This window comes from Neofelis nebulosa, chromosome 1 (genome assembly GCF_028018385.1).
Source record: "Neofelis nebulosa isolate mNeoNeb1 chromosome 1, mNeoNeb1.pri, whole genome shotgun sequence".
NCBI lineage: Eukaryota > Metazoa > Chordata > Mammalia > Carnivora > Felidae > Neofelis > Neofelis nebulosa.
This window is the reverse complement of record NC_080782.1, coordinates 60,638,451-60,664,394: the sequence shown is the minus strand read 5'-3', so window position 1 is coordinate 60,664,394 and position 25,944 is coordinate 60,638,451. Positions and strand designations below refer to the sequence as shown.

At 41.7% G+C, this 25,944-nt stretch overlaps 1 protein-coding gene and 1 long non-coding RNA gene across 4 annotated transcripts in view; one reads left to right on the top strand and one right to left on the bottom strand.

The window, feature by feature from the left end:
* Positions 1-25,944, bottom strand: part of DOCK2 (dedicator of cytokinesis 2) — a 417,694-nt gene that overhangs the window by 240,732 nt on the left and 151,018 nt on the right. For all 3 annotated transcript variants that reach the window (XM_058723143.1, XM_058723150.1, XM_058723158.1), the window contains exon 26: positions 21,507-21,655. In XM_058723143.1, coding sequence (XP_058579126.1) covers positions 21,507-21,655 — 149 coding nt within the window. The remainder of the gene's footprint in view (positions 1-21,506; positions 21,656-25,944) is intronic.
* LOC131507901 (uncharacterized) lies at positions 15,692-21,572 on the top strand. Its single transcript, XR_009259807.1, has 3 exons — positions 15,692-15,758; positions 16,748-16,838; positions 21,447-21,572. It is a non-coding gene; the product is annotated as an uncharacterized LOC131507901 (long non-coding RNA).

Sequence of the window (25,944 nt, the reverse complement as noted above, 5' to 3'; positions counted from 1 at the left end):
GTGGGGGGGAGGTCATGTGACCAGTGGCAGGTAAAGTCATCAGAGCAAAAATGAAAAACCAGTTCTGCTGAGCAAGTCTGGGCCAACAGCTTCCTCCACTCCAGCAGGCACACAAGCAGCCTTGGTCCTTGCGTTCATGCCAAGAACAATCCCAGGTTCTCCACCTGCTTTGTCTTTAGATCTCTTTAATAGGAAGATAAAGATCTCAAGGTCACAACTACAGAGTTAAATCCAAAGACCTTTTTTTTTTTTAAGCCAAAAAATAATGCATTTTCTGACCACAGAAACAGCTACAATCTATGGCTGCTACTATTTTTCCCTGCTCTGCGTTTCTATGTAAGAGGCCTTTTAAACTTCTTTCTTATCTCAAAGGAACCACAAACACTTAGCTAGAAAGAAAATATCCTAACTTTCAAAAGATAGTAACAGTATCATCTAAAGTAGAGTCACCTCTTTCTATGACCCCTTGAGGCAATGTGATTTTCCTTTTTTTCTTAAACCTGGAAATTGCTTCTTTCTTTTCTTTTTTCTTTTCTTGAGAGAGAGAGAGAGAGAGAGAGAGAGAGAGAGAGAGAGAGAGAGAGAGAAGAGAGAGACAGAGGGAGAGAAAGAATCCCAACCAGGTTCAACACATAGCACAGAGCCTGACACAGGGCTTGATGCCATGACTGTGAGATCATGACCTGGGCTGAAATCAAGAGTCAGATGCTTAACCAACGGAGCCACCCAGGCACCCTGGAGACAATGTGATTTTCTCATGAGTTCTAAGCTTAGTGCTATCTGCCTTCTTTCTTCTTGTTTGAAGTAGTTTCCGTCCAGAAAGATTTGACTTTAACTGTATAACACTGCATTGTGGGGAGCAAGTGACAGAGGCTGCCAGGGATTAAGAGGAGAGGGAAGTGGGGGTCAGCAAAGTCTAGCAGGGGGCTTTGTCACTCCTCATCATCTCTGCCTCTCCTACCCACTGGGTGACTTCCATTTCCCAGGTAGGACTTAAGCAATACCTTCATGTAGTCATAGGTGTCTCTGAACCATAAGTTAGCCTTCTTGAGAAGGGGGGAGTTTGAGTTGGTGGCAGAAAGATATAATAAAGAGGAAAAGAAGATATGGGTCCTCATCCTGACACTGCTATTACCCAACAGTCTTGAAGTCATACCATATGCCAGGAACTGTGCATGTAGGTTTGAAACCTATAATCTACTTTTTTTTAAGGCCAAATGAAGTCCAAGATGAAATATGAGGATCGAGAGGTTTATAAACTTGCCCAGACATTATCCACTCCTAAGTGGACATGCCTGAACGCAAGCTCAATTCTATCTAATTCTGGGCTCTTTCCAAAGCATGGTGGTAGTGCTGGGAGGTGAGAGCGCTTTGGATTCCAGGCTTATAACTACCACCGCCTCCATCTTTTAGGATCACAGAAATGAATAGATGCAGCAGCACTTTGTAGATGATAAATCATTCTGCAAATTTGTCCAAAGTTAACAATAAGACAAACATTTGTGTGCACAGCTCTTTATAGCATATTGTATTGCTTTTAATATCCAAATGCACCAAGCAAGATAAATATCCCCAAGTCTGGGATCCTATTATATAAACGACAGCTTATCCATGCAATAGAGTAGGAGAAGGTAGATATGCCTTGATCTGGACAGATATCTTTAACACACTCAGTAAAAAGAGGCTACAGAGCACCATTCATAAGCCCATTTATGTTTGTGAAAAAATATTTTTCTATGTCCAAAAAGTCTGTAAAAATAATGGTACCCCAGAGCAGAGGTAAGAACGAGAGATGTGAGGTTAGAGGGATAATTTTACTTCCTGTGGTTTGTTAGAATTTTTCATAATAATCATATATGATAATAAAGAATATAGAAATTTTTCCCAACCGGAAAAGAATGAATGTCAGTCTACACACCCAAGAAATCGTATTCACAGGGATGGAGTGGATACACAGCAGGGGCCACAGTGTGCTGCAGGCAGGCCTGTGGTGAGGCGCGAGGGCACTCCCCATCCCCTAGACCTTCCACCCCATGCCAAAGCTGCCATAGAATCCTGGTGCTCACAAGTTGGAGTGAAGTTGTCAGTGTTACTGAGCTGACAAAAGAGCGCTACAAAGTAACACAGATTAACCCTTTTAAAAAGGCACAAGTATGAAATGTTTTATCCATTTATCAAATGCTTTTAACTTCCATTTTCTAGAAGATAGGGGGAAAAATCTACTTAAAGCAACCAGGAAAAAGCACAAAACCATCACGTCCAACAACAAAAAAATCCCCTTGTGCTTAGAGAGAAACGTTGCTGTTATTCAGATCCTGTAAGATGCTTTATGGGAACTTTTATTAAAATACACTGGACCCGGGGCACCTGGGTGGCTCAGTCGGTTGAGCGTCCGACTTCGGCTCAGGTCACGATCTCGTGGTTCGTGAGTTCGAGCCCCGCGTCGGGCTCTGGGCTGATGGCTCAGAGCCTGGAGCCTGCTTCCGATTCTGTGTCTCCCTCTCTCTCTGACCCTCCCCCGTTCATGCTCTGTCTCTCTCTGTCCCAAAAATAAATAAATGTTAAAAAAAAAATTAAAAAAAATACACAGGACCCTCCAACCTGCAGCCTAGAGTGAAAAAAATTAAGCCTTCTTAGGTCTGTAAGTCTAACATCTCAGCGCTGATGAATGGAGACTGGTTGGACCCACTGATGAAGATGTACCATGGAGATGCTCTACTTTTGTGTTCAGTTCTTCAAAACGGGAGGAGTCTATGAGATTGTATAAGGAGAAGTGGATAAAGAACACAAGTAACAATTGTTGAATTCTTACTGTGTGCCAGACTATGGACTGTGTGCTTTGTATTTATAATTTCAGTGTGTCTTGGGAAAACCCTGGGACAAGTATTACCCCAATTCATTCTGATTGTCAATACCATTCAGTATTTATTGAACACTTAATGTATGTCATTTACCATGATAATACTGTTTTATATGAACCATCTCATTTAGTTCACAGAATAATCTTAGAAAACTGCTATTCTAATTCCTTCTATATTACAAATGAGGAAATTCAGAGGTTAATGTAACTTGTCCTAAGTCACAGAATGACAAGTGATGGAGGTGGATTTGAATACATGTCTTCTTGGTTGCTAGGCTTATGTGTTGTGTACACAGGTATCTACAGAAATTTTGTATTATTTACAACATCTAAATGTAACAAGCAAGATACATGTGCAAATGGCCCTACAGCAATGGGCTCCTTTAAGATTTCCATTGTAGAAATGGAAGTTTGTAAACTTTTTGTAATATTTCAAAAAAATTTAACAGAAATTGTACACTCATCCATCTTCAGTATCACCACATGGGCTTGTTAATTACAATGTCAAGATTTCTTGTTTGCATGAGAACTACAGGTCAATACTCTGTTTAACTCTGCTGGTCAGAAAATTCAGAATGGTGCTTATATATTATTCTTTTTTTTTAATTTTTTTTAACGTTTTTATTTATTTTTGAGACAGAGAGAGACAGAGCATGAACGGGGGAGGGTCAGAGAGAGAGGGAGACACAGAATCTGAAACAGGCTCCAGGCTCTGAGCTATCAGCACAGAGCCCGACACGGGGCTCGAACTCACGGACCGCGAGATCATGACCTGAGCCGAAGTCGGCCGCCCAACCAACTGAGCCACCCAGGCGCCCCTTATTCTTTTTTTTAAAAATAATGAGTCAACACATCACTTAACATTTAATACATGTTTCTTGTTTGGGAGACAATGCATTTTAAAATGTGCATCCAGTGAAAAACGGTGGGTGAAAACTGCTTGGTGGTGACAACATTTTCTATTATTTATCCAGAAAGTCATTCAAAATGTGGCTTCTGTGTCTCCATGCCAGGGCTGCCTGATGAGCTTTCTCCCTCCCTCCAATACTGACCTCCTCTCCATCCCCTCCATTGGCAGCCTAGTGTTTCTATTCTCTTTCCTTTGTTTACTTTTGCTTTATGCCTTTGCTTTATCACCATACTTCATCCCTGATGCCAGGATGGCTTCAGCCACAGGCAGAGAAGTTGCCTGTGGAGATCAACATGATTCTTCCCCACCCCAAATGAATTCCCAAATATATCTCCAACTGTTTATTGATACTTGAAATTCCATGGAGAGAATGTCATTCTTTGACTTAAGGCTAATTCTCTCCTGTTAAAATGCAGCCCTGATTGAAAACTTTAAAACAGTAGAATACAAACCCCTGTGAGTTAAGAGTCATAACACATCCACTACTATAGGTAGTGCATCATCCCTGAATTCCTTGAAGATAGGGATTAAATCTGGTTATTGTTTTAGGTTCAACACCTAGCACAAATACCTGGCACACAATAAGGAATCACCACATCAATTTAATTAAATTAATTAATTAATTAATTAGAAAAGCTCACATGAAGTGTCAGGTAATTTGTCAAGATGCAAGGAGAGGTTCTTAGATGAGGGGATGGAATCAGAATGGAGATTCTGGAAGCTTCTGGGCATGGACTTCCTCAATTGTACTGATAACACAGCTTGACCTCACACAATGACTAAAGGGTTCTTGGACAGGAGAAAAGAGGAATAAAAAAATATACACAATCTTCCACCCTCCTTCCTACAGTGAAAATACCCATAATCACCCAGCCATCCTCCAGAGAAAGAACATAGACATCAGACAGCTCACTTTGTGATGAGTGATCTAGTTTCCTCACCAGGACCTCCCCAAATGAAAATCCTATTGTCCTCTTTTTTTTTGTAAAATGGAATCTCTCCCCACAAATCCCTCCCAATTCAGGTAGGCACAAAAACTAAGTTCAGAGACAGATCTCATGAAACACCCCAGTATCCTATGCCTCAGCCAAAACTCAGAGCCCACTCTCACTGACTGCTTAGGAATTGATAACACCAGAAACTTTAGAAAAATTACCATCAATGCGAGGCTTTAAAATCTTCCTGTCCAACCTCTTTTCCTTTGCCGGGAAATTATGGAGAAAGTAGGCCAATTTAAAATGTAAGAGAATTGACCAGCAAAAAGCAATAAATCTGAGGAATAAATGTGAATCCTCTGATCTACGTGTGCAGTTACACAGACATCAGTGCTGTTTTTTTAGCTCAGACTGGATATAATTAAAACCCTCTCCAGAATCTCATCTCAGAACAAGCAATAGAGGCTTGTGCATCTCTCCATGGTGCTGATAAAACACTGCCTTCTAGAACTAGGGCATTTCGCCTCTTGAGAAGTATGAAGTCTCTCTCTCTCTCTCTCATGCTCTCTCTATATCCTTCTCTCTGTCTCTATATCTCCGTCTCCCTTGACCACCACAGTGTGTGTCTTTGCTTTAATTTTGATAAAGCATTTGCAATTTATTTTATTGTTCCATAATTGTAATGATGATTTCAATATATTTTTATACTCCTATCATGTGTCTGATATTTACTATCATCCCCACCCAACTCTTTTTGGAAAGTTTATGTTGTGTGTTCCCTCTTCTACCACTATCTCTCTGTGGCCAACCTATTTCCCACAACACATTTGGAAGGGGGAGAACTAGTTTATTTTCTGATTTACTATAAATTTTCCAATTTGATCTATGGTTTCTGGTGGTTTTTCTAGATGAAAAGAAGATGCCCACCTTACTTCCCAGTCTCCATAATATACTCAGCACCACCACTTATAACCCATATCCCTGGTCCTTCCCTGATCAGCTGCAAGCAGGAAAGCCTTTCTTCTGAATGTTCAGCTCCTTTATATGCTCAGCCAGTGACAGCCCAGCCTAAGTGGTTAGTATAACCAACTCAGCTTGAAACAGATCTATGTGTTTATTCCTAGAAGTACATTAAGAGTTTCTTTCCAATGAGCGTGTGGCATCTAGAAGTAGTATTCTGCTTTCAGTGTTCCTAGGTCTAGAGATGAATTTAGAACTTTGGGGCAGTGCCTAAACATTGAGTTGCTGCCCCACCCCAAACTCCTGTCCTACAAAAATGAAATAGCCAGGGTAGCACTCATTATCACTCAGTATCTCCAGAAACATACCTTGAGTATCTATTTTAGTAGTTGATACTATGGCTGCATTTCTAGAATAACCTAGGGACTTTCTAAATATATAAATATTTTCATGCCCAGGTTCTACCCCAGACTAACTCTAAATCTCCAGGCATTGCTATTTTTTTTGAAAGCTCTTCATATAATTCTGATATGAAGTGGAACTGAATACCACTGACTTACTAGGTGCCATGCTCTGTCCTGAGTTCTGGGGATTTTGGGACAGCGAAAGCCTAGTACCTGCTTTTAAGAAATAAGTCCATTGGCAGGGTATTACTAGGGAAGAGCCATACAGTGAGGAAAGGCCGTAACAGTGTTATCACAAAGTGCTGAGTAAACTCAGAAAAGACATAAAAAACCTAATCTAGGGGAATCTAGGATGATGTTCTGAGGGAGGTGCTATTACAACCAGCCAGGTAAAATCTGCACTTGATATGCTCTTTGCTGTAATAAGTAGGGCTTTATAATAAGAGTGCTTTTCTCTAATAAGAGTATAATCTACTAACACATTACTAACCCTTATATATTCTTCCAACCCCTTTCCCTCAGCCTGTGTCAAGTCTCACCCTGCTCACATACATTCTTACCTGCTCCCTGGAATTCTGATTATGATCTTCCCATAATCACAATGTCTTCATAAAACAGAGTTTACCCATCTTAGCCTTGGACTGCAGGCCACTCCTTGAGGAAGTTCAGCCCTTTGAGTCTGGTGAGATTTTATTTCTTTCAGGCACTAACCCAGCTATCCTAATCATCTGCAGCCAGCTCATCCTTCCCACAGAGAGCAATCAGATGGGTTTTTACCTGTGTTTGAGATCCCCTTCTCCCCCCGGTCACCTGCCAATCTCCTACTCAAATAAAAAAAAAAAACAGTTCAATAATCATCTTCAGAAAGCCTTTTCCCACTCGACCTCTCTCAACCCCTACCTCACCCTAGGTAGGGTTGGTTGTTTTTTTTGAGTTCTCACAAAACCTTACTCAATATTTCTTTGAACTAAGGTACCACATCTATCAATTTTGAGTGTCCTAGTGTAGCATCCACCAAGTACATGTATAAATATGTGAAGTGAATGTGTCAATGGATGGATGGATGATTGGACAGATGGATGGAAGGATAAATATATGGGAAAATGATACTCCTAAATTTATTTTGTATCTTATCAATTCAGAGTTTAGTGCAAAATAATAGATGTGCTAAGTTATCTCTTCTCAAAGCAAAGATGCTTTCTTTTTCTTACATGCACTCTTTCTTTTCTTCTTTCACTGTTTACCCTATAACCAAGATGTGGTGTTATAACTTGTCTTTCAGAGTAAGTTTCAAGTAGATAAATAATTAGTCTTCTGAGGGTATTTTGGAAGATTATAACTATTCCTTTCCAACCTTCCCTGAACTGTGTCATTCCTTGCCCCTAGATATGAAAGCCTTCCCTCTGCTCCCTAAAGACTGGTTCTATTCACAGAAGAAAAAATATTCCACTTTTCACAGAGGTTGCTTTCAGACTCTACTTATCATATTTCTAGCAACTCTCCATGAGTTTCTTTGAAGCATATCTGCCCTTTATTACCTACCCACAGCCACAGTGACAGTCAAGCCAGAGGAAGACATAAACAATATCAGTCTTGTCTCCATTTATACATTTCTGATACCTCACAAAAATGTGTACGATAAATTATAGTGTCTAACAAAATCAACTAACTCTTTTATCTCCTAAGATTACACCTCTAAATTATGTGGAGTTTTATAAAATTCACTATTTACTGCACAAACATTATCAAAAACAAAAATGACATCATATACCCATAAGCCCAGCCCTGAAACATATCTAACTTATTGTTCTATAATGCCTTCAAGTCTTTTTCATGAAACTCTATGCAGCATGTAGACAATTTGTTTCCTGCTTTTTCCACTTAACATGGCATAAACATTTTTATTATCATACTTTTTGGCCAAAGGGAAGGCTCTGTTTGTACTTACCCTCTGAGGTGGTATAGGGGAAAGATTTAGATATAGACAGATTGAATTCTGGTTCTGCCAATAACTTGCTAGGTACCCTAAGTCTATTTACTTAAACTCCTGTAAGCCTCAGTTTGTTCATCAGTAACATGGGCACGATAACAGCTAACTCACAGAATTGTGGTAAAAATTGACATCTGTATATACGATGCTTGACAGTGTTTGGCTTAAAACAGGCATTCATGGATGTGTGACTCAGGCGTAACAGTAATATTTTTAAAACATGGATCTAGGGGCGCCTGGGTGGCTCAGTTGGTTGAGGGGCCGACTTCAGCTCAGGTCATGATCTCACGGTCCGTGAGTTCGAGCCCCGCGTCGGGCTCTGGGCTGATGGCTCAGAGCCTGGAGCCTGCTTCCGATTCTGTGTCTCCCTCTCTCTCTGCCCCTCCCCCGTTCATGCTGTGTCTCTCTCTGTCTCAAAAATAAATAAATGTTAAAAAAAAAAAACATGGATCTATCATGAATTAGAATACAAAGTACACACAAATAATTAAAACACAAGGTTGAATTAAAGTAAATTCCACCTTTGGGTTCTACCCCCAGAACACTGAGAGTTTATATTCACTCGCCTGAAGTTAGAGATACTTAGGTAGAAAAGCTTGAAAATAACTGAAATCTATCAGCACCCTTTCATAGACATATTTGAGTGATCTGCCTCAGATCACAGACTGTCAGGACTAGAACTGGAAATAGAGCTCACGTGTCCTCAAAAGCTGCTGAAAGGCTTTAATACCAAATATCACCTTTCCTGTTACCACCACCTCAACCAATACAGCACAAAAAGGAGACATGATTAATCAATTAATCAAAACTTTTTTTGAGGGATTACACTGTGGCAAAATGAAAGAAGAAACATAGACTAGGTATCAACATGGTAGTCACGACTAACAAAATATTAGGAAGCAGTAAACTAATGCTCAGAGAGGCCATGGAACTTCTCCAAGAGAACACACTTAGCTAGCAGTGAACTTGGGAGGCTGAATCCACATCTGCATGTCCCCATAATCTTTCAACTAGAATTTAACTCAATGAAAATCATCAGATATGTTCTGACTGCCCAATCTGTGCCAGGTGCTGTGTAGGATATGGCAGTGAACAAGATAGATACAATCCTGGCATCCAAGGGGCTTGTTGTCTAGATGAGAAAACAGACCACTTAAAGGTGAGCAAAGTGTGGTGAGTGTCAGGTAAGGGAAAGCACTTACAATGTTTGTAAAATATTCAGGCAATGAGGACATGTAAATGTGAGCCTCTACTCTTTGTCCCCAAATTCAATTACACTATAGGTTAAACATGCTTACACAGGCTGGCCTGGGAATTTGACCACCATTACTCTTCTGCATCATTTCTGTGGGAAAATGTGTGCTGAATTCTAAACTGATTCAGGAGCACAACAATGCTCAAAGCTGGGAGCACAACCATACTCAAACTTGGTACCTGCTTTTTATATGATGTTTTAATGCATCAGCAGCAGATTTACCTTTCTCATTAGCTTCTGCTGACTATCAAACATAAAATTAGCATCAGCATGTATTTCTAGAAAGTAGAGCAACTGGGATGGGAGGATCAATCAAACCACAAAGATTAATTATTGAGTATCTGCTTGGAATTCGGCACTGTGCCCAGAAAGTGCAGAAATATAGAAGAAATATAAGACTGGGTCAGCCCTATCCTTAGAGAGCCTGTGAACCAGATACAGGATATCCTATATCTACATAGGAGTAATTCCAGGAAGTAATAGGTTGTGTCAAAATTTCGAGAGACTGGGGTGGACATATGACTGTGGAATGGTTAGGTGAATCAGAGATCAGGGAAGTTAAGCTCGGCTTCAAAAGACAGCTACAATTTAGATATCTGGGGAGAATTCATCATGGCAGTGGGAGGAGGTTCATCATGGAGAAAGGCATAAGATAAGATGGGTTCTGAAATAATGAATAGACCATTGAGACTAATGTTGGGAGTATTGGGGAATTAGGTCTTACAGGTAGTTCTGAATGAAAGAGCATTTTGTCTTAATCACTTTTGTGTTCCCAATGCCTAGAATGGTACCTGGCAAATAATGGGTCCTCAGTTAATATTTAGTGAGCTGTGAAATAGAAAGACAATGCATTAGTTGAAAAGAGAAAATAATTTTTAAAAAGTGCTAGTCCTCTTTCAACATAAACCAGACAAGCATAACATGATAAGAACAAATGTAAAACTGCACATAATTAAGGGCTAAATTTGATAGTAAAGCCAAAAGCTGTCAGAATGCAGCAGGGAAAGTAAGAGGGCAAAAAGAATCTGTGATGATTTTTTTCTTCTTTTTTTTTAGATTATTTATTTATTTTGAGAGAGAGAGGGGGAGGGAGGGAAGGGGAGAGAGAGAGAGAGAGAGAGAGAGAGAGAGAGAGAGAGAGAATCTCAAGCAGGCTCCATGCTTTCAGCACAGAACATGACATAGGTCTTGATCCCATGAACTGTGAGATGATGACCTGAGCCAAAATCAAGAGTCGGTCACTTAACCAACTGAGCCACCCAGATGCCCCTCACCTGCGATGATTTCTTAATGGAAAAGGCAATTTCGTCAGGTTTATTAGGAAGGGTAAGGTTTGGCTCTCAGAAATCACAATTCAGATGCTCACAGGGTGAGGCAGATAACACAGACACGAGAAACCTAGCATCTAGAAGCACAACAGGAAGTGATGGCACTGTGGCTTTTACTAAATAAGTTGGTGAGCCAGACAAAATATATGTGTGGACTAGATTCAGGCTGTGAATCACCAAGTGGACAACTGGACGGTGAAAAGAAGAGAAAGAGTACATTCCAGACGGAGGAAGGGGGTAAAGGACAGAGAAGACAGAGCATGAAGGCCTGGGGGGAGCCCCAGAGACTGGTCTCACTAGAATGCAGAATGTTGGCTGAAGACAGTAGGAAATGGAGTTGCAGGAGAGAAAAGCTAAGCTGAGTTTGGATTCCAGGTAGAAGAAAAGGTAATAGATGGAGAGTCAAAGATAGCTTCAGTATGCTGTGTTGCTTGGAGAAACTGTGCTGAAATTAAACATTTTATTTTCTAATCTGAGCTGCTAAATCAACGACCTTTATCTCTAAGACCAATGTTGCCTGAAACTTCCTGAGAATATGTCCATTCTAGAACTCTTCGATTGTTTTCTGAAAACTTTTCCTGTTCTATTGCCAGCTGCTGCCCCCAGATTGTACATGACAGTTGGGGCACTATAGAGAGAGCTGTGGATCAAAAGCATCTTCAAACACAGAGCAATTCCTTCCTTGCTTAACACATTTCACTTAAGGATTTACATTTACACCAGTTGAACAAATCAAAGTTATGGTTCCCTCAGTAACTGTAACCTGGACCAAACATTGCTATATTTTTCTGCTGCCAAGCAGGCTTTTAACTCATGCCTCCCAACTGTGAAGGGGAGATTTAATTCAGACATTATGCAAGAAATGCTTTTTGGAAAGCAAGCGGCTGGCCTAGCGAAGGTTTCATGTAAATGGCTGTTCCTTGCAACATGTGCTTTTATGCAAAGGTTCCCTGCAGACAGAAATCTTCCAGAGCCCCTCCACAGTCTTTCATGGTGAACAGAGAGGTACCTTCTCCACTCCTGCAAGCTGTCACACTTGATCATTCATGGGTCAGAGCCCAGATTTGTTATATTGAAGGCACTCAGTGTCAATGAAAGGCACTACATGGAGCCAAGACTGGATGACAGAGTAAGGCAACTAGGGCACTTGCCCAGGAGGCAAAATTTAAGGGGCATCAAAAAACTCAGTAACAGATACAAATCAAGTTGTATGTCATATTTTTAGAAATAAGAATTAGTGCAAAAAATCCATAATGAACAGGAGCGCCTGGGTGGCTCAGTTGGTTAAGTGTCTGACTTTGGCTCAGGTCATGATCTCATGGTTCATGAGTTCAAGCCCTGCGTAGGGCTCTGTGCTGACAACTCGGGGTCTGGAGCCTGCTTCAGATTCTGTGTGGGTCTCTCTCTCTCTCCCCCACTTGCACTTTGTCTCTCTCTCTCTCTCAAAAATAAACATTAAAAATTTTTGAAAAATCCATAATGAACAAAATATCAAAATGTATTTTTTTAAATATTGCATTGATATATTATTTTTTCTTGATTACTGAATTTTGGTGCCCTCTTACACTTTGCCATCATCCCAGGCAAGTACTTCATTTGCCTTACCCTTTTCTGTCCTTGAGGGGTAGTCCAGGTGGGTGAGGGACAGAACAGAGAGAGCAAATACGGAGAGGCCATTGTGGATTTGGCTGTAGGCAAACTCCTTTAAACTTTGGTCATGGCAGATAAAGGAATATTGAAGAACATCTCAAGAAGTATTTCTAGTTGGTATTGATGGAAAAAAATGTGTTGGATTATTAATTTTATTGGAGAGAATTTTAGTCAACCATCAACAAAAGCTGTCTTCTAATTTTCCAGGTGGATTCTCTGAGAATAAACGACACAAGGACCATCCGGTAAGTTATGCCAAACTACTCACTTTCCAAGCCTACCAAGCAAAGATCAAGTGACATTCAAGTCCCACATGTTGGCCGAGGAAACATCGCATGGACGGTGTTGTCAAATAGCCCAAGTGAAATGCTATAGCCTGCAAAGTCCTTGAGCCCAGGATAGGCTTTTATGCTCTTCCACATTCCCAGTCCCCAGAGCCTAGTCCTGGGTTAGTGCATGCTAACACTGGTTTAATCAATTGCTCATTCAGTGGGAAGTTACATTTTGCCTCCAGACAGGCTGGAGCACTTCACAGGGTGGAATCCTCCAGTAAGGCCAATCATCTGTTGGCAGATTTTGCTATTGTCTCTGATAAAGCAGAGAAAAACCCTTATCTAACAGAATCCCTTCACATTGGACTAGGCATGCTTGGGGAACTGTTCATCCTCAAAATGCATTCTTTGCAAGTGAGCAATCATTCCTCAAATATTTCAAAGATAAGCTTTTAAATTTTTCTGAAATATTGTTAGCTTCATGGACAAGTTGCAAAAATGGTACAGAAGTTCCTATGTATCCTTCATACAGCTTCCCTTAATGTTAAAATCTTAATGTTAACATAACCAGAGCACAATTACCAAACCAGAAAATTCACATTGGTACAACATCATTAACTAAACTACAGACTTTATTCTAATTTTTCCAGCATTCCTTCTAACATCCATTTTTTGGTTCATGATCCATTTCAGGATCCCACATTGAATTCAGCTGTCATGTTTCGTTAAGTCCCCTCCAATCTGTGACAGTGTTTCATCTTTCATGACCTTAACTTCTGAAGGGTACTAGTCTGTTATCGTTTAGAATACCCCTCAGTTGGGGCTTGTTGAGCATTTTCTCATTATTAGATTGAGGCTGTGCATTTTTGGCAAGATTCCCCACCAAAGTGATGTTGTCCTTCTCACTGTATCTTATCAGAAGGCGAATGATGCTGATACGTATCTTTCCTGGTGATGCTCCTTTCATCACCTGGTTAAGGTGGTGGCTGCCAGGTTTCTCCACTGGAAAGGTACTAGCTTTCCTTGTGTCATTAAAAAGTGGATTCTTTGGGAAAAATACTTTGAGATTATGCAACGACCTTGTTTCTCATCACACTTTTGCCCATCATCTTTAGTCCCCATTGGTGGTTCTTCCTTGTAACAAGATTATTGTGGTGTTTGCCTAATCAAAAGTGAATTTGAATTATCTATAAACCCTATTTAAGGTCCAAGGACCAAAACCTGCTGAGGTAAAAGACAGCACTCTCCTGTCAAATGTACCTTTCCCACAGCTTTGTGGGGTTGGACACCCAGTTTAAGTACAGCAAGCCTCTGGCACCCAACTCATCATCCCCACCCCTCACCTGTGCAGGAATTGGGGCTCTCTTTCTCACTGGCCTATGTAAACACTCAATACTACTAGAGAAGAAACCATTGCCAATAAATAAGAATCACCGTGGGAAATGGAACATATTTCTATATCTCTGCTCTAGGTTGAGTGTTTAGTTTGTCTTAAAATTGCTACATCCCTGGCATATCCTCTCTTTGACCGTGAGAACTTGTAGACAGTAGAACCAAGCCTGTTAGGGAGAAGAAAAGCATGACAGCAGCTTCCCTGTGCTTTGGGGTTTTTATTGTTTTTGGCAATTCCATTGGGTCTCAGCAGTGGTGTGCTGGTAAAAGTTTATCGACTGGCTCTCCAGGAAGACAAAAACAGAGGTCTGGATATATGGTGTTTGCCAGTTCTGTGGTATGAGGACTCCTTTCATGATTGATTTCAAGCCACCAACATGACATCACTGAACAGAGTTAGAGAAGAGATGGGCAGCCGCAGAAGAGTGTTAAACAGCATTCCTACTGCAGACACAATAGATTCAAATAACCTCACGCACACAAATAAGAATAAAGTGTAGTAAGATAATTAGGAAGGGATGTGTTTTGAATATCTATTTATCACATTTGATTTTAATATGGCTTATTTAATTATAGATACCTATATAAATTTTTAATAATGGCAATTATTTAACAAATAACTCATAAAATTCCTAAAAATTTAACACTTGGTTCCCTTGAGTGGTGTGAGCCAGCTCCAGCACACCACCTCATACAGTAGTTATCATGAACGAAATTCAGGAACACCCCAAAGGAGCCCCTGAAAAGGGAAGATGACACTTTTCTCCAGACCCTCCAGGAACCCATATGAAGTCCAGATGCCCTGCAGGGAGTGGCTTGGCTCCAGCAGCAGCATCTGTGGCCTTTTGGCAAGCCTCCTGTGGAGGCTGTGAGGGCTTCAAAGCATCTGGCTGCCACCAGGCCTGGTTCAAGATCTACTTTTGGTGCTAATAGGGTGCAGAGTCCTTCCCAGGCTCAGTACCTATTTCCCATTCTCCCAGGAGACCACTTGGCCCTTTACTCTTCTTAAAAGAATTATAGGCTTAGAACAATGGGAGGAGCATAGGAGGGAAGGGGAACAGAGAGGCAAGAAGAAAAGTCACATGTACTGAGTATGGATTATATGCCAGGTACAGTGCTGGGGTGGTTTCACAGATGTTCTTGTTCACTGTAATCCTGGCACATGGGGAAATAGCATCCCCATTTTACAGAGAGAGTATATGCTTCTCAAGATTCCCAAGCTAATAAGATGCAGATCAGAATGTATCCCCAGCTCTGCTTAGCACTATAGCCTCAGCATATAGAACACTGCACAGGATAACAGCTCTAGAAGTATTTGTGGGATGGATACATGAATGTAGCCTGACCCCAAAGTCTATGCTCTTACCTCCACAGGGAAATGAAGCTGGAGAAAGTGTTCTTAAATAGTAAAGTGTACATGTGAAAAGGCAAAAGGCAATGTGATGTGTGAGGGTTTGCTGACTTGAGAGTGAGATGAAGGGATTCCTGCCAGGCTCTGCCTTTTGCTAACTCTCTGACCTCATTAGGAGTGCTACCTACTCTCTCTCTGAGGCTTGGCTTCCTCACCAGTAAAAGGGGGATAATAAAACCTACCTTTCCCATGTGGTTGCCAGAAACAAATAATTATAATACATGAGAGAGCACTTTGCAGGCTAAAGTGTGCTGGGAAAGAAAGTGTATAATATGTCACCATCCATGACATCATAATGTTATTCTACTAGCCTAGAAAGGGCATATTTAACACCAAGGAAGCAGAGGAAGAGCAAGGGGTAAAAAGAAAATGGCCTTGGACATAGCAGAAGGTAGAGGATTCTCATCTATTTCAGCTTTAATTTGGAGGCTTAATTAGCTGCTCTCTGTTTGGGATGCACCACAGACAAGAGAATTTTTGCAAGCCTTGTCTCCCTGCCTTTTGTTTGAAATATGAGGGAGCATATAGGTTAGAAGAAAACCCTGCTGCTTCTGCATGGCAGTATTGATTCCTAGGAATTAAATGGTAATTCAAAGAGGCAGCAGTGGCCTCCCTTCAACCCTGCATCAAGCAGACTGCCTGGGATTATCAGAGAGCCCAGAACTAGGGTGGCCCTGGGGGGTGCACTTCAGAAAAAGACACCCAAGTACAGACTTGCAGAGTCTGCTTCTTTTCCACATGGCAGGTCAGAGGCAGGGCTGGACCAAGAACACCCTCTAGCCTAGACTGCTCCCTGCGTCCACCATAGTCCCTTCTCCACCCATCGGAACCCTAACAGAGCTGCTGATACTATTTCCCTTTTGTGTCAATATCTGATTCCCTTCACAGGAGAGGCATGAGTGTGAGTATTCATGTGTGTGTGTATACATGTGTTTAAAAATGCGTGTACCCCACATCACATGTGCATATTCAATATATTAGACAAAGCAGTCAGAGCAGGTGGGGGAAGTAGGGGAATGGGGAAAAAAAGATAGAGATAAAAGGTAAGAAACCCCCCCTCCCACACACACACACACAAACAAAAACACAAACAAGGGAGGACCTTGCACATACCAATGATGTAGCATGTTATAAACTGAGGGTAGGTAATTCAAGCCCTGCACCTGACATCCAAGGAATGCAAAATGAAAAAAGAGAATACCTTCCTAGCTCTCAGAGCAGAAGACCTGAGGGGGGGAATCAAATTCCACCACTGATTTGGGCAAATAATATTCATTCATGTATTTATTCCTACAGCAGATAGCTTCGTGAGCCAGGCATTTTGAGGGGAGGGCTGCTGTAAAATTTGTCTCTGTCCTCACAACATTCCTGATCCTACAGACACAGAAGTCTGCAGAGGATGACAACACAGAAGCCACGACAAAGGGGGCACAAGCTGCTCCTAGACCACAAGAGAGGGGTCAGGGAAGAGGTTAGTGAAAGAGTTTTAGCGGAGCAAGAGGATGGAGAACAAAGGTGGAATTGGCAAGAGGTGAGGCTGAAAGTGTGAAGCTTTGCTCCCTGAGCTTCTGCGCTCAAAGCCTGGCAGGGGACACACACACAGGAAAGTGTAACACCAAGCAATTAGTGTTATAATGTCAGTCTGAATATGCGGTTAGGAAGACATAGAGAAGGAAGCCCCGAATTCTGTTTAGGGGTTTGTGGAGGGGCAAGGGGAGGGGGGGTGATGAAGACATGGAACTGAGAAGACTTCAGAAAGGAAATATTATCTGAGCTGAACCTAAAAGGTAATTAGGACTTTACTTGCATAGAAAGAATGGGAATTGAGGACATTCCAGGCAAGAGAAAATGAATGAGCAAAAGCCCTCCCTACCAGTGTCTAAGCTGATAAATACAAATACCAGAAATCCCACTGACTATGACTGATAGAGTGCCTTGGTTAACCCCCTGCCCCCCACCAAGATTTAGTCAATGGGCTCAAAGAGTTTTTAAAAATAAATAAAAAGCTGATTCTGCGCATTCTCTACCTCTGTGAGGCGAGGCAGGTATAACCAATACCATCTCCTGTTCAAAATTAAGAGTCATCTTTACATACTTTATGATTGCTAAGCAGGGTACAAAATGATGACTCTTCTTTCTGTTAGAGGAGTGAAACATAAAAACGAAAAGCCTGTTTTAAGAGAGGGAAAAACACTCCCTCTGGGTTTGGCGCAAAATTAAATCTTATGAGTTACTCAGCAGACAGAAAGGCATAGAGCAAAGCCAGTGTGAAACAGCCTTTCAAAGTAACTGGAGTTGACGGCTAACCTTGCTCAGTAAGGGGGAAAGAGGAGTTACACAGGCAGAAGTCAGGCCTTTATCCTTCACCTGAGCCTGTCCCTTTCCTATGCCAAGTGCAACTCAAACAAGCTGGAGGAGAGAATTTAACACTATCATTAAAAAAAAAAAAAAATCCATACCCAGGCTAAGGCAGACATCATCCCCTGAGTCATATGCCACCCAGGGTTACACTGAATAAGGTAATAACAGGAAAGCAGAGCTTCCTTATGCCAGGCCTGCTGTGCTGGGCTGTAATTACCCAAACGATGACAATCAATTGAAGACAAGCATCCTCTCCCATCCCCCAAACACACAATGCCCCCCAAAAGGAAGCTTGGCATCCTGCACTATAATTTCTAGATTTCCACACATGGTTCTACCCCTGAGCAATGGTTCCCGCAGGTAGATATAGTCTATACTTGGGAAGGGAGACAGGCCAACAAAGCAACAGTAAAAGGGGATGGCTATGCTACTGTCAGCAGAGAAGAACCAAACAACCAGAAGAAAAATCCAACACATTTACCCCAGGAGGCTTTTTTATTTTTCCTCCAAATTTCCAATTTTGAGAAGTCAGTGCCTGTAGAAACCAAAGAGCACACCCGACAGTCTGGATTGTCAAAGTCAGATCTTTGCGCCAGCCATTCCCCACTACCGCATGAAAATGAATTTATGAGTACAAATGAATGTGCTTGAAGATTTTGCCATTTTACGGTTTATTAAATGCCATATTGGAAGATGCTAGGTTTTATAGACTGGAAAGGGCTCTTTAATTGAGAAGGTAAAGGAATGAGGATGAGCCCAACCATTCTTCCATTTCCAGTGAATATTGAAAATAAAGAAAAAAAATAGGTCACATTAGAGTGATGGTTCTTAAAGTATAGTCCTTGGACCAGTAGTATCCACATCACCTGGGAACTCAGAAAAATAAATGATCAGGTCCCATCCTCCAAATGTAAGAATCAGAAACCTGTTTTAACAGCTCCTCCAGGTCAGAAAGTTAAAAACTTTCTGCAACTAGAGCTGTGGTCCTCTGCCCTGGCTGCCTCTTATCACCACCTGGTAAACTTGCCCTTGTGATGCCCCCACCAATCCCAAGCCAATTAAGTCAGAATGGCTGGGACCAGAGCCTTGATGTAGCTGCTTTAAAAAACTCCTCTGATGATATACATGTGCAGCCAGAGTGGAGAGCTGCTACATACCAGAATAAGAGAGATTTAGATTAGATACTTGGGGACTTCTGATTGTCAGTTGAGTTCAAAGGGATAATGGCAACTAAAGGAGTCTCCTTGGTGGAAGGAAAACCTTTTGAGAAGAAGAGAGGTTTCCATGTTCATGAGCTGAAGAGGTTTGCTGCAAAGCTCACCTAGAGCATCAGAATCTCATACCAAACCCAATGGTAACAACTGTATTTAATAAGTCATCCAGCAAAGAGAGTTGCTCACCCAGGGAAAGGGGTGGGCTGGGCCCCATAGGCAGAAGTCATTATAAAAGCAATGCACTCAGAGGCAGTAGAGTGACACCACACCTCCCACATACCTCAAGTCCAAATGCCGCAATCCTCCAAGGGGAGCTCAGAGCCTCCCACTCACTTCTCATCTTTGAAGCCCCCAGTACCCAGAGTGTGTGAGATAGCAGCCTCTTCTCACTAGTGTCTGATGTTACCCAGTGTGCAAAATGATGACAACCAATCAGAACAGAACTCTAGGAGGCCACTCCCACTGGATGGGCAGAGCCTAAGCACCTCTGCTTCACAAATGAAACATGAACTGGGGCCATCCTTCTACCCAAATCAGGGAAATGGTCAACCCATTATAAGTGTATTCCTTACATGGGGGTCCACTGGCATATCTCAACAAGCCAGGCTGTTTTCCCCCATGAAAAGGGATGTGAGGATTACTAAACTGTAAGAAATATTATAAATTCTTTTCAACAGGAAGAAGCAATATCTTTAGGATGTTCTAGAGAAATGATGAGTCAACTCTCATGTTCCCACACTACAAGTGAGAGTAAGACCAAATTCTCCTTTAATTTTTTTTTAAAGATCAAATGGCAAAGACTGGAACCAGTTCAACAGCTGGTTGGTGAATGTACTTATAAAAACACCACCATCATCATGACAGCATCACAGAGTGAATCCTGATTATCCAAGCATTTGGGTATCATTCTCCCTCTCCCCAAGCAAAAGGGTGAGGATAGGAAGAAAATGAGAGAGAAAAGACCATGCTCTTGTATCTTCAATGCCCATGATAATTCAGACTTTGGAGTCTGACTGACCTGGGTTTTAATGACCCTGCCATTTATTTGCTGTCTGGCCTTGAAAGTTAAGTCCATGAATTTCAGGTTTTTCATCTGTCAAATGAGAATAATAATCCTTAGCACCTATCAAGGGTGGGCAGAAAGAAAACAGAAATAGCATTTAGCACAGTGCCTAGAAAATAGCAAGTTAAGTAGCAGCTGTGACCATTAATTATTTATCCTTGAACACCCAACTTCAGTTCCTTTGTGAAGAATTCCTTGACAAAAATGCTTATACATAGACTCACACACAGACACACACACACACACACACACACACACACACACACAAACACACTCAAAGTTTTTATAACTCCAGTACTGTGTAAATCCACATTTAGTTATTATATTACTTTGCAATTGTTTATTTACATATTCTTATATATATTCATAGATTTTCTTAAGGAAAAAGACCAGGCTTGTATGTCCTCAATGACTGGCACACAGCTGGTGCATCATATATATTTACAAATGAACAAATGAATCAAGCTACTGTATTTATCTGGTAATGAGATAAGAAGCTTAATTAGGATGGCAAACATGGAAAGGACAACAGACATAGAGAAGTTGATAATAATGGTTGACTATAGGATATAAGCAGTAAAGGAATAATGTTTTGCTGTGTTTTCTAATTATAGTCAATCATAGATACACTTCATCTAGAAATGACTTCTCTCAGAATTTTCTAGGGAGGAGAAGGGGTGGGAGGGAATACTCACCCCAATACTTAGAAAATACTCAGTTATTTAAGTCTACCCAGTCTTCTGAAACCAGCCCATCTAGGAAAATAGACCTCTTGGACATTACATAAAGACAAGGTGAGGCTGCCAAATGAACATGAGTTAAATCAAGAGCCTTTCCTTTCTTCCAAATCTTAACAATTCTAGTTTGTCTCCCCATCTTTACTGTTACCACCAATCCCTCTTCTGCAGACTCTGCCCTTTGGAGGCCCTCTACTTACTCCCCTGAAACTTTCCTTTTGGTGCCATCCCTGACTAATCTCTGAAGGATGTCTACCAAATACACCTTGGCTTCACTGCCATACCCACCCCCCAATCACCATCCTACTCCTCACCCTGAGCACTCTGTTCATCCAGAAAGAGCCTTAACCATTTCACCATTGCAGGAGATAACTAAGGAAACAAAACCAATGTAAATCAGCTACGAAAACTGATGAGGGTTTTCTTGACTGTGCAGGCCTAGGAAACTCCCCTCCTGCCTCTGCAGACAACAGTTTTAGTAAATGGACAAGTCACCCAAAAAGTCTGCAATTAATCCATACCTACATCCCAAGAAAGCCCGTCCAACAAGAAATATGGTGACATAATGCTACATGTTTAACTCCAGTCCCCAAGCCATCTTTCACAGCCATGGGGGTTAGTCACTGGAAAAGTAGGCCTGCTGAGCAAGCCATTGACTTTTATCTTTAGACTTCAACTGCTATTCATCAGCATCAATATTTCAGAGCTTAATCAGCTCAGCGTTAGTCTGAGTCCAGGACGTCTACATCATCATGAGGACTCACCGCATCCTGACAGCTGAGGACCTCCAAAATGCTGTTGAGTAATTCGACACAGTACTTCTTCTCCTGGACCTGGTGTTGCATCTCATCCCTCTGCTCCAGCAGCTCCTTCAGTTCTTTGGTGATGACAGGAAGCAGAATGTCCCGGCATTCTGGAATGAAGGACATTCAGAAGCATTTGAGCATCCTCCTTCTTTAGTTTTCTTTCTTTTTTTCTTTCTTTCTTTCTTTCTTTCTTTCTTTCTTTCTTTCTTTCTTTCTTTCTTTCTTTCTTTCTTTCTTTCTTTCTTTTTGATAATTTTTCACTAAATAAACAATTCATGAATATATTTTCCTTCTAAAAAATTTTAGTGTTAAAGATTAGGTTCAGGTTTCCTTAGAACATCATTCACAATTCCAGTCACTCCCCCAACACCCGCTCCCCAGAGGAACCCAGTTCTTTTATTCCATACATATGTGTGTAAAAGAACTGTATGTGTATATAGGCAGCTACAGAGCCAACATAAATAAGAGGCAGACATAAGTAAACAAGACAAAACCCAGTGCCTTCACCTCCTGGGAGTGGCAAGCTGTTAGGAGTATTCACACAACAGAGCTGTGAAGTAATGAAGGTCAGGTTTTACCTTAAATGTTCATTCTGTTGGTGTTCTAGTTGATAACTCAGACCCCATTACAAAGATATGAATCCAAGGGAAAATGCCAGTTGGGAGATTTTAGATATTAATGAATATCTCCTTGGGAAGTCACCAGACTTTAAATTCTACTTCAAATTGAACTAAAATAGTAAACTCTCATTGGAAGTTCTGATAGTGACCGCCCCATCCCTACAAGTATCTAAGTAGTAGGTAGCTGTCTATGGACAGGGGTGATGAGAAGGTATTCAAAGAATCAGATGAAGGGGTGAACTAAATGGTTGTTAAGTCCCCATCCAGAAGTCTATGATTCCCACAAAATACACATTCAGAGGAAGCGGCAAGCAGAAGGATATATTTGGTAGGGGGAAAGACACTGGACATGTTTGCAATGTTTACAAACCACTGCTGATGTTGTGGGAGCTGCAGACCAGTCCCCAGCAGAAGCAGTGGTTTATCAATCTGAAAGTCACCTACTTTACAGATTATCAAAAACAGCATCCCCATGAGACAAAGCCTGCCGGTGCTGAGAGTCAGCAAAATTTTAGCTGAGGAGGCCATTAATAACATGGTCTGTTTTTCAGAAAGTACTTTGTCTTCTCATTAACCATGATTTCTCAGAAACGTCTGGCTCCTCTGTTTTGAGATGAAATAATTTTTCTCGTTTGTAATTGGAACTGTGAAATTATATTAGTCTGTAAAGCTTCAGGAAGCAGCATTTCTAAATTGTCAAGCAAACAAATCCAAGTATTTTTAAAAGACAAATGTTGCAGAGCCTGAAATCAATCTTTACAGGCAGAGCCAATGAGTATCAGAGACTTGCATACCCACCCTGGGTACCTGATACCTAATAAAGACTGGGAGATCTCCCATCTGGAAACAAGTCCAAATTGTAATTGGACCAGCACTTAGGAACCTGCAGAGCTATTCAACTCTGTATTTTCACAGGAAGGTGCTTTCTTTTATTGAAGTGATGACAGAGAAGACAAAGCAGTGTTTCTGGGCTCTGGTTTCTTCCTTCTTGGAGAAAGTTTTGTCCTATGGAAGGTGCTACTACCTGAATCTATAACTCTCTTGAAGTGTGACATTCTTTTGCAATAATTTCATGACTCACGGATACTTTAAATAAGAAGGTCCTTTTCCTCGCCTCCTACTCTGCAATATTAGTGCCATGGAAAGAATGAAATGGAGATTCTTAGCCCACTTTGGAAAACTATCTTGAGATGGAAAACTACATCTGTGACCACAGCCCCAGCCCCAGCTCTAGAGGGAAGCATGACTGAGAACCACATGTGAACTCCCCATCTTCCTTACAGGTCCACTCCTTCTCTGCTCTGTCTCAGAGTGGAGACACCTTAGTCACACAGTCAACCAAACAAACTTGCTTCCTCTCTATGAACCCAACATCAATCCATCATGAAATCATATCTATCCACCCGCAAGCCAGCCTTCTCTACCCTCTATTCCAATCCCAAACCCATCTTCCTATTTCCAATCTCAGTAGCAGGAACTTCCCCCAAACTCAAGCCTGACCGTAGGTCTCCCTGCTTAAAGTTCTTCATTGGTTTCCAATTGTCCTCAGGGTGAGTTTTGTGAACTCTTTGGCATAGCTGAAGGCCCTTTGTTACCTAACCCTTCCTTATCTGCCCACTGTCCACCTTGCACATTGTTCCTGACGTGGTCTCTCCCTCTCCTGCTTCTCAGTTTTTGCACATTATTTTCTTTGCACAGAATGCTTTTATCCCACCCATCTTTACCTGACTTTTTCTTGCCTTCTAGGTCTTAACTTAGATGCCAAATCCCAAGGACAACATTCCTGACACTCAAATATGACTTGGCTGACCCTCTTCTGGGATCCTGTAGCACTCAGACTTCTGTCTTAACTGTTTGCCATACTATCTGGCCATTGTCTGTGTAATGGAATGAGCAGTGAGATCCTCCTTCCAGTGAGAAGATAAAAACAAATGGTGTGATTATCCTACATTCTAAATTCAAGTCTCCAGTTGCTAGGGTACACCACAAGGTTTTCTGAGAGGTGCCAGGTCAGCACCAGCCCCACACCAATCTGCATGCACCTCATCCCAGAACTGAGAGAGGATCAGCAGAGGCCTTTGCATGTAAGACAATGTCCATAAAGAGAAGCCCCAAAGTGGGCATGGACTGAGGAAGAACCTTCACGAAATTTATGAAGACGGGACTGGCACCATACCTCCCCACTAGGGATTTGTTGGCTGATCTTTGAGCCCAGATGCATCCCCATTCTGCCAATGGAATGGGGAGATGTGGGAACACTCAGGAGTCCCGCTCTGACCAGAGGGAGAGGGTTAAACACAAGCAAGGTGTCTTTTCAGGGACTCAGTCACATCCTCAGCATGGTTGCCCCGTGTCCAAGCCTGCCTATGGCAGCCTTCACTCAGAGTTCCACTCCACACACAGCCAGCCCCTTACTTTGTCACCAACACAGGTTAATCGACTCTTCAACCCTGATCAATATTTTACAGGCTTTAAGGTGAAACTCATTCTGCTTTAGCCAAGTTCCTGTTGACTGAAAGGTGAATTCAGCTTAGCTCAACCCTCTTGGGGAAGGGTGAGGACCGTGCGGTTGTCACGCCTTGCCCTGTCCTCCCCACAGCCCTTTTGGCAAACAGAGTAGATGCCTAATTGAAAGCCAAAATTCTCCCTGGGCGAGGCTGAGTGGTACGCACTTGGCTTGGTGCTTCTGTTTGTCCGAGGAGCGTTCACAGATGTCAGAGGCCATGTGGTTAGGTCAGTTGGACATAAAGGAGGACCTCCACACACAGCTCCAGTCTGACAGATAGCAATTTGTTCTCATAACCTTCCTCCTCCAGCCAGTGTGTCACAAAGAAAAGTAATTCCACCCACCGGGAAATCAATAGCTACCCACAAACTTCACACTCCCGACCAGGTTACAAGCCTTTTACAACTCTACTAGCATTTTCCCCCAACGCATTCTTCAGCAGCAACTCATGATTCACTTTCCTTACCTCCCTGAAAGCACACCTAATTACAATATCCAGAATCATCACTCACTCCCCCTCCAGCCTGCATCTGCCATGATGTACATCTTTACTTTATGAACCCTGAGGGCCAAAATATGTCTCCCAGCTAAACAAACAGCCTATTTAGAGATTTCAGAATCCAGCACCTGTAAAAAGTCTCTTTAGGTATCTTAGAGGGGTGAATGCTAAAGAATAAATGTACTTCCAGAACTTTATTGTACTCACTGGAAGTTCATTCCAAGCTATTGCTTCTACCACATATCTCTTATATTTAACATAAAACATGACATTGCACCAAACCTATGAGAAAATGCCCTGTAATAAGTTGACATTTGCCATTCAGAAATAGTGATGGGAGGAAGGGTAGATTGATATATAACTGCTGGAATTTTTAAGAGGATGTATGTTTGTGCCCCAAAATGTCACACTGATTATAAATATACTTTGTAAGCTCTGATAGTCTATATGTAATCTATTTATGTCTTTGAGTATATATGGGCGGGGGGGGGACAGGGGGGAGAGGAAGAGAGAAAGAGTGGGGAAAGAGAGATATAATAAATAAATACTGCTAACAGGCATGGTTCTAGTGGATATTATATTCTAATGGAGTATCAAAAACAATTCAAGAGGATAATAATTGCCTTAGGTTGGATTTTCCAGGAGCAAACTCAAGAGATGAGGTATGAGTGAAGGTGACTTACTTATTAGGAGGAGTTCCAGAAAATGCTGAAAGGGGAGTGGAAAAGTGGGACCATGAAGGAAAGGAGGCCAGTCAGTCTGCAAAAGCAG